The sequence below is a fragment of the Hoplias malabaricus genome, chromosome 3, assembly GCF_029633855.1.
Source record: "Hoplias malabaricus isolate fHopMal1 chromosome 3, fHopMal1.hap1, whole genome shotgun sequence".
Taxonomy (NCBI): Eukaryota; Metazoa; Chordata; class Actinopteri; order Characiformes; family Erythrinidae; genus Hoplias; species Hoplias malabaricus.
This window is the reverse complement of record NC_089802.1, coordinates 74,769,960-74,779,959: the sequence shown is the minus strand read 5'-3', so window position 1 is coordinate 74,779,959 and position 10,000 is coordinate 74,769,960. Positions and strand designations below refer to the sequence as shown.

The following is a 10,000-nucleotide window of genomic DNA, read 5'->3' as shown; positions in this document are numbered from 1 at the left end:
CTGATAAAACCGCACGTTTTCCCACTGCCTCTCTATCTACGATTGTTTTTATCAAATAACACCACACCAAAGTCATATCTTGACTAGTTTTGGTTGAACAGGAGAAGGCTAAATCGCATACAGGAAATGTAAACACAGCTGAGTGTTGTAGTGCAGCTGTTTTCCTTTTGAATTCTAGCCTTATTCGCTTGTAAAATAACATGGATCGAGCTAACAGCTAATAGAGCTAACAGAGCTAATGTTTCCTTTCTGTAGATGCTGTGGTAGGTCAAAAGCCTATATATAAGCTGCTGTCTCGTATCCAAAAATACGTTTCTGTCCTAGATTATGTGATATAAATGGCATAGAAACATTATTTGCCAAATGCAAGTGAAAGTCTTGTTATTTAATACTCTTTTTTTCATTTAGATGTGTGTGGTTATGTTCATATTTTCTGTAGTCCTTTATTGCTTTAGTAAGTAAACACAAAGTCACAGTGAGTACACACACACACACACACAGACACACCATTCACACAGTTCTCTTGTCGTCAGCTTCCAGAATCATCATCATGACAACCTATCTCAGTTTTATCTTTCCTGTTTCATGAATTATCTATAAACCTGGCCCACCTCTAGTTTTAGTGCATACAGATGAGACTGCAGTGAATAAGAAGACACTGCATGGCTTTAATAGACAGTGCAGGTATTTTAAAACTTTCACACATGCAATATATTTATATTTTCAGTACGATCTGCTCAGAAACACCATCATTAGCTGTGTAAATGCTAACAGAAGTTAGCATTTCTTCAATAACATGTCATTTTTATGATAACTGTGAGGTTAACCCACTAAGCTTTTTATTTTTTTCTCTTTTTGGAACATAAGCAGTTAGGATATCTTTAATACCAAACGTGCACTGTTTAGCAGCAGCAGATATAATTTTATCTGAAAATAATGAATAGCATGCAATAGGGGAAAAGAAGGAAATAAAAAAAGGATAAAGAAATTGAAAATCATTTGTAAAAAGTTGGTAGAAAGATCTAACATATGTTTGTAATTCTTACTCTGGGTTTTGCAACAGCAACTGTTTTGACATAAAGGCAATAGGAAGTGTCTCTACAATGCAAACTGTTTTTTAAACTGAGAAATACGTTGCACATTCCTGGTCACACACTCACAAACCCACTCCAAACACACATGAGCACAAGAAAACACTGATATGTGTCAAGAAGCAAAGAGAACCCCTGCGCAAAATGACCCTGATCTGTACACGGGTCTAATTTTGACTGACTTTCACATTAACACTCATTTTCATCTTGCAAATCTGTTTATGTTGAGATTGCAAAAACTGCATGCATAATAGTCCAGCAGATCTGTTCATGTTGCAGCATTAATATGCATATAATTTGCTGAATTTTTCATTAAAAGTAAACTGTGGCCTGTGCAAATCTCAGTGAAATATATATTATTAATTACGTGTTTTCATGTATTAAAAAAATAGAAAATGTACACAGACGCTTGCATGCACAAACGCCTTCAGACAACTGTAGGAAATAATGACCTAGTTACCTCTTTGTGGATTATAGCTTTCTTTAGATTTCCTAATCTAAAAGTGTATAAGGCTCTGGTGACGCTTAACGACTGGACTTGAAATTAGTGCAATGTTCTGAGTGACATGATTTCACTCTGTAGAAAGTGCAGGGATCGATGTGAGTGTAAGTTAATGTTCTCTGTGTTTGTGTGTGTTTCAGTGTCTTCGGATTTCTCCATGGAGGAGAGGCTGGAGATTGAAGACCTCAGGATGCACAAAAAGGATCTTCTGGATGATATTCAGGTGGTTAAAGCAGATTATCTGAGAGCTTATGACCATGAACGTTAACAAACACAAAGAGGGTGACTTTGCGACATTGTTTTCATTGTTTTTTTACTTAGACATTTTTAGTGCAGTTGGTTTTTGAAGAACTCATTATAAATAGCTATTTACTTTGGTGCAAGTATTGTATATTTACTGTCCACAGTTCTGTGCCTCATGCGCGTGTGACAATGAGTCACGTTGTCCTGAAACTGTTTTTGCAGAAGCTGAAGTGGCAGATAGAGAACGTCATGGCGGAAATACAGGATTTCGAGTCTTCAGAGGAGAAGTGAGTGAACAGCGGCTTTTATTCTCCATTTTAGAGTTTTCTATAAGGAAATGATCGCAAGCACAGCTTTTGTTGACCACTGGGAATGTGGTCAACTCATGGAAAACCACTTTATGGAAATGGGTAGCATGGAAACACTGTTAAAGTTTCAGTTGGTACATTTCAGTCCAGGAAAATCACTGGAAACCAAGCTGCAAAATCAGACGTTAGAAAGTCTGTCTTTGTGTTATTCTGGCTTCACAAATTTAGCCCCTCCCTAAATATTCAGTTATAAGCAGGATTTCTACCTGCAATGCATTTTGAACCAAGTGCAATAACCAAGGCACTCAATCAGAACAGATGTCATCTATATGCAAGGTGTGACAACTTTATTCATTTACCAATTGATTTATTTCCCCACAGTAAAGTTCTCGAGAGAGGGAAGCAGTTTTCTTGTGGCAAGAAAAAGTTCAACATGGACCCTAAAAAGGTGAGCTTATCCAACACGGTGGCATTTATTTTGTATTTACTTACTTGACTTCATATTCAAATATGGAAATCAAGCTGGTGTCACCAAAGCTGCTGTTGTTTTTGTGACTTTGTGATGTCACAGAAGCATTTACACATATCTCTTTATCTTGTGCTATAGCGGCTTATCTCTGCCAGTTCATGTTACAGCTACAAACGCTATTTCTCAATACGAAGTACGTCAAGTTTGAACTGCCGTACCTGGTACTACAAACTTGGCGAGTTCGACTCGCGAGTACAAACTCCCGAGGACGCTGTGGTCGTTATGTAATTCAAACGTCGGCGTACTTGATGAGTCACCGTCTCCGTGGCGCAAAAAATTAATAGTGCCTAGGTTGGTGCGAAATGCATTCTGGGATATCTGACTCTCTCAAGTCTACAGAAGTCGTGTCCCAGTGCGTCCTCGATATTACGGGTGGCTAGATGTGGACTTTCAAATGGATCAGTACTTGGGCTGAGACTGATGACGTTTCCCATGAACGCAAAAACACAATACAGACCAGAACACGGCTATAGACTGGACTAATTAAAAGATATATTCCGGATAACCAATCAGAGCTGAAGACGTTAACATAGACCGCTCTTAAAGGCCCAATAAAAATCCAAAAATTCTGTGGCTAACAATAAATCAGACGATGCATTTTAACAGAACAAAACCGCCAATTTCAACGGCATGGTGTCCACTTAAGAAACATATAAGACCAGTTACATGGTAAGGGACATTTAAGCATGCGTCGCCCCCAGTGGAAACTGAAGGGTTGGTTAGCTTTCACTACTGGGGTCTAAGTAGCTCCTGTAGTAGCTCTACACTGGTTATTTACACTACATTTTCCAGAAAGAGATCAAAAATTGAAACCGCTTTTCCACCTCAGAATGGTCATACGTGACGCACTTCACACGTGAAAAGCGTCCACCCTTTAAAGTGTGACCAGGGTTGGCGTCTGAGGCCTCTCACCTTCTGCCTCTCTGGAACGACTGACCGTGGAAGACGTTGGTGTTGGAAGGTTGAATTAGGGATGGACGTTCTTTGTAGGTAGCAGAGAGTGAGAGACACTAGCTGAGAAACGGAAGGCCTACCTCTGATGTCTTTTTTTAAACACCGACCTTGTGGTTTTTCACTTTGAATATATGTGGCTTTCAAAAGAGTGACACACAAACACACAGCTCTGAGACATGCTAGCAAGCAGAGACCTTGCGGGGTGATGTTTCCAGGAGGCAATTAGAGTTACAAGGTAGAGTCATCTTGGTGCATAGTGTGGTGAACTCTCTTTAACCAGTTCGGAGTCATTCTCTAGATTAATGACATCAAAATAAGCCTCGTTATCTGGGAATTACATTAAATTATATAGAGAACGATTGCTTTTTCTCAGTGTTTCATGAGTGTTAAGTCAAGTAGACCTTTATTGTCATTCCAACCACACACAAAACAACACATAGTGAGATAAATACAGTCCCTATGGACAGTAAACAGTGAAGACAATGGGGTCTGAAGCTTCTAAATGAAAGGTAAATGCAGGAACATGAAGGTATCACTGAAATTCCTTACAATCATTCAAATATTTGTGTTTTTGTGACTTGTAGAAAATGAAAGAAGCTCAAATATCATAAAAAAGAGTGATTTACTTAAAGTCAAACAGAAAGAATTGTCAACAACGTTCCACTATTCCTTCGTCTTCTGTGACGGCTTTATCCTGTTCATGGTCTTGGACACATTATGTCCAAGGCATGAACACACCCCGGCCAGAACACTACAATAACCAGCACATAATAACTCTATACAGTACTGGGAATGTAGATTCTGGAAGCATTGTTTACGTTAATGAAGTCGGGGAAATGTGTTAGATATCAGGAGTTATAGTGGTAGGTTACGGCTCATAATATTAGTGACTAAAGCTGCCCCATCTGATGAGCGATAACCTTGTGTGGTTTAATCCTGAGTGTTGCTAGAGTAATATTCGTTTAAGGAGGTTTTTTGTGATATCACTAAAACTATGAATCAAAATGAGCTGTTTTTTCATGCACTGGGGAGTGGTTGACAGTCTTTAAATACACTAACCCTTTAATACCATGAAGTATACACTGTAAAAAATTGCTGTAAATTTACAGCAAGTCTGCTACAGTATTTTACTGTAAATCACAGTATTTACAGTAAATTACTTTATTACTCAATTACAGTAATATGCTGTAAATCTGAAATACAGTAGTGTTCTTGTAAAAATACGGTAAATGGCTGGGAACTCTGCTGCCATTATTTTACTGTAAATCACAGTATTTACAGTAATTTATTGTATTATTCAATTACAGTAATATGCTGTAAATTTGAAATACAGTAGTGTTCCTGTAAAAATATGGTAAATGGCTGGGAACTCTGCTGCCAGTATTTTACTGTAAATCGCAGTATTTACAGTAAATTATTGTATTATTCAATTACAGAAATATGCTGTAAATTTGAAATACAGTAGTGTTCCTGTAAAAATACGGCAAATGGCTGGGAACTCTGCTGCCAGTATTTTACTGTAAATCGCAGTATTTACAGTAAATTATTGTATTATTCAATTACAGAAATATGCTGTAAATTTGAAATACAGTAGTGTTCCTGTAAAAATATGGTAAATGGCTGGGAACTCTGCTGCCAGTATTTTACTGTAAATCGCAATATTTACAGTAAATTATTGTATTATTCAATTACAGAAATATGCTGTAAATTTGAAATACAGTAGTGTTCCTGTAAAAATACAGTAAATGGCTGGGAACTCTGCTGCCACTATTTTACTGTAAAATTTACAAGACATTTTTTACAGTGTAGATTTTTCATGGTATTAGCGTTTTAAAGGCTCAGACCTTTCAGTTGTCCTTGTTTCCGAGCCGCTAAAGGTTGTTATTTTGGTCAGCAAAATGTCAGACATAAACAAGAGTGAGCCTGGCCTTTATACTGCAGAGCTCAAGCACATTTGTGTATGCAATGTAACCAAATTCAAATTAACCTCAGTCTTGTTTTGAGTATGTAATACGCTCATCCATTCCTACTCCTCCATCTAACCCCAGCAAAGCCACCAACCTCAAGTATGCATCCACCTACATACATTGCATTCCATTTCAGACGTTCTGTGTAGTAATGTTGCAGCCTTTAAAGTGTTTTCAACAGAATTCAGTGCCACGGTGTTGGGGTTTTTACTGAAAGAGGTTTAAGGAAGCTTCAGTATGTTTTTTAGAGAGATACATTGATATAAAAGTAGTGTTATCCAGAAAAGGGAAGAGGGTTTCATAAAAAAATGATGGCTCACCTTATGTGTGTTACTAGGTTTTACTGACGTGTAGCACATGAGCAAATCTAACAGAAGAGTTAACACAGTGTACAGTTCGACATAAACAGCATTAAGATTATTGTTAGAACCAGGGTTAGGTTTAAGTTTAAGGCTGAGATTAAGTCAGGGTTATGGTTTAGAGAAGAGTAAAGTTGATATTAATAATAAGTTCCTCGTTTATGAGGCTGCAGATAAGCACATCTATTGTGGACTATAAAATTTAAGTGTTACCACATTAGCATCACATCCTCCACGTTTCATCATCTCGAGCTCATATTTCCCTACACATTAGCACAGAAGGTAGTATGTTATGAAATTATATTGCCACATAATGTGTTTTAAAACGATGCAACTTGGACCTTTGATTTCATTGCTGGTGTTTTGTCAGGACTTTTAGGCCTCAGAAGAACAGCAGTTAGTGGCTCTAAACAACGATGAACACACTTTCTTATTAGTGTGATTTTCACAGTTAGAAAGAACATGTTTGTAGGTGGAGCATGGGGAAGGCAAATATAATCCATTAATATTCATCAATCAATTTATAATTTTTTTATTTAAAAAAGGATAAAGGAGTCGTAAAACAATTTCGTAACTTCGTAACAGCTTAAATGGGAGGTGCTAAACTACTGTAGGTTGAAAAAGCATGTTATGTGGAGTGAAATTTGTTTACGCTCTGCCTTAAGTGTTCTGTTACAACACGGGCCCAAACTGTCTTTGATGTGAAACACTGAATAGCACCGCCTTGTGTTCAGTTAGTAAACATGTGTGAGTATGTGAACATAAATGTGAGTGAGTGAGTTTAGCCTGTGAATTTAACGTGATGGGAATTTTCCCTCAGTTAACACTAATGCTCTTGTGTTCTTTATTGCAGGGGATACATTATCTGGTGGATAATAACTTGCTGGAGTGGAAGCCCCAGAGTGTAGCAGAGTTTCTCTATAAAGAGGAAGGCCTCAATAAAACCGCTATAGGAGACTTCCTAGGAGAGAGGTAGTGACTCAGTCTCTTTAAAGCTGTTTTTCATAACCTGGGTAGAACATATGCAGGTTTCCCATGCCGTTTTCTGGAGGCTGTGTAACAGTAACATGATTCTTGACCCGGTGCTAGAGTTATTATTAAAAACACACAAACAGTCTTGGTTTATTACACTTGTTAATATTACTGTTTCACACTGTAAATGGTAAATTATTGTGCCGCCAGTTTCTCTGTATTCAGTATATCTAGGACAGCCATTATTTATATCAGAGGGTGTAACAAAGCCTCAACACCTATATTCACCTGTCTGGCTGCGATTTCTGTGTATCATCTACAAGCCCCTGTTAGTATTTGATGTGTCAGTGATGTTGTGCATGTTGGATTTATACAGGGTGGGCCATTTATATGGATACACCTTAATAAAATGGGAATGGTTGGTGATATTTACTTCCTGTTTGTGGCACATTAGTATATGGGAGGGGGCAAACTTTTCAAGATGGGTGGTGACCATGGTGGCCATTTTGAAGAAAAACAATGGTGTGCTTGGTTTTAACATAACTTTATTAGTTCATGAGTTATTTACAAGTTTCTGACCAATTATAAAATGTGTTCAAAGTGCTGCCCATTGTGTTTGATTGTCAATGCAACCCTCTTCTCCCACTCTTCACACACTGATAGCAACACCGCAGGAGAAATGCTAGCACAGGCTTCCAGTATCCGCAGTTTCAGGTGCTGCACACCATTGTTTTTCTTGTGAAATTCCAATACGTTTGATATGTCACATGACCCTCTCCCCATTGAAAAAACTAAAGTTGGATCCAAAATGGCCGACTTCAAAATGGCCGCCATGGTCACCACCCATCTTGAAAAGATTCCCCCCTCCCATATACTAATGTGCCACAAACAGGAAGTTAATATCACCAACTATTCCCATTTTATTAAGGTGTATCCTTATAAGATGTTTTTTGTCAGAGTCAGAAACAGACATTTTGAACAACAGAACACATAGGAACAATAGGAATGCAGTTTATCTGAATAATCCAAACAGGGATCAGCTCTGGCTGCTCCAGACTCGTCTGGACTGCACCGGGACTCATCAGTCAGCCGAAAGATACTCAACAGATGCTGTATCGGTGTGTTCACCTACTCAGCTCAGTGTCGAAAAAACTAAGAACTACTAAACACTAAACATGAACTCAACACGTGAAACTACTTCATCTGCTTCCGCCCTTACCTGTTAATCTGTAAAGCTTTTTTATCCAGAGGAGTCAATACTATGTCTGTAGCATCTCGTTGCTGATTTCTTCCTGTAACAGTCTGTGCAACGTGTTCAAAACCTCATGACCTGTTTTTACCCTCTGCAGGGAGGAGATGCACCTAAAGATACTAAAAGCCTTTGTGGAGCTTCATGAGTTTTCAGACCTCAACCTCGTCCAGGCGCTCAGGTCAGCTCAGCTTTATTTTTCTTGGTTTGTTTATTGCTATCATTGGTTCTGCGTGTTTTTTATAGGTATTGCTATTTATCTGTTCTTATTCGTAATGAGCAGCTGCAGCATCTATTTCACCACAGCTTGGAGACCAGAAATATCTGTAAATTTGTGATCACTATCAAATCAAAACCTCACTCTGTTTGTTTCTTATTTGAACCAGTACACATGTGTGTATACACACACATTCATACACACACATTCAATACACACACATTCACTCACACATTCACTTTTGAGTCGCCAATCCACCTACCAAAGTGTGTTTTTGGACTGTGGGAGGAAACCGGAGCACCCGGAGGAAACCCACGCAGACACAGGGAGAACACACCACACTCCCCACAGACAGTCACCCGGAGGAAACCCACGCAGACACAGGGAGAACACACCACACTCCCCACAGACAGTCACCCGGAGGAAACCCACGCAGACACAGGGAGAACACACCACACTCCCCACAGACAGTCACCCGGAGGAAACCCATGCGGACACAGAGAGAACACACCACACTCCTCACAGACAGTCACCCGGAGGAAACCCACGCAGACACAGAGAGAACACACCACACTCCCCACAGACAGTCACCCGGAGGAAACCCACGCAGACACAGGGAGAACACACCACACTCCTCACAGACAGTCACCCGGAGGAAACCCACGCAGACAAGGGGGAAAACACCACACTCCCCACAGACAGTCACCCGGAGGAAACCCACGCGGACACAGAGAGAACACACCACACTCCTCACAGACAGTCACCAACCTGCTGCGCCACATTACATTAGCCTAGGTTTATGACATGGTTTGAACAATAGGCTGCGTTAGATAAGGACTCGGCCAAATGCTGTAAGCTGCACTCTCTCAGGTCAGTTTCTTTAACTCTCCCTCTTTTTTTTCTCTCAGACAATTCCTGTGGAGTTTCCGTCTTCCTGGTGAAGCCCAGAAGATTGACAGGATGATGGAAGCTTTCGCCACGCGATACTGCGAATGCAACACAGACGTCTTCCAGTCAACTGGTAAAGAAGAGTTCCTCCTTCTGCATTCAGCTGATTTTTTTAAACATAGGTGTTTAAAGCAGTAGTTAAACACACACACACACACACTACAGGACATGTTTGAAAATAATGGAAATGTTCCAATCACTTCATCAGAAGGCCAGTCACTGACTCATTTCTTCTCTCACTTTTCCTGATTACTCTTGCCATCACTCATTGACGTCAGATGATGAAGCTTCTCTGGTATTAAAACTAGGCTAAAAATGTGAAGTGTAGGCCTAGTTTAACACCTTGGACTTGAGCTTCTACAGAAACGAAATGGCTCTTAGCACACTTCCTTTTGCCCAAGTAAACTCGACTAGAGCTGCTGACTTACTAAATTTGTGGTGAGGGCTAAACTGTGTAAATATATATACATTTGATTTAAGACGATACTACTCAATCAATCAATTAAAACGTATTATATAGCGCTTTTAACAAATGATGTCGTCACAAAGCAGCTTTACAGAGTTGGTTTAAGAACTTCTGGATAAAAACATGATGCTAATCTAAAGCTTAAACAATATAAGATTATTCACAGAACACACTACACTGGACCCATGATGCTCA

At 39.3% G+C, this 10,000-nt stretch overlaps 1 protein-coding gene across 1 annotated transcript in view; it reads left to right on the top strand.

Annotated features, from left to right (window-relative positions):
• Positions 1–10,000, top strand: part of cyth4b (cytohesin 4b) — a 20,431-nt gene that overhangs the window by 1,509 nt on the left and 8,922 nt on the right. The window contains exons 2-7 of the mRNA XM_066663389.1: positions 1,734–1,816; positions 2,059–2,123; positions 2,526–2,592; positions 6,807–6,925; positions 8,275–8,355; positions 9,300–9,412. Coding sequence (XP_066519486.1) covers positions 1,734–1,816; positions 2,059–2,123; positions 2,526–2,592; positions 6,807–6,925; positions 8,275–8,355; positions 9,300–9,412 — 528 coding nt within the window. The remainder of the gene's footprint in view (positions 1–1,733; positions 1,817–2,058; positions 2,124–2,525; positions 2,593–6,806; positions 6,926–8,274; positions 8,356–9,299; positions 9,413–10,000) is intronic.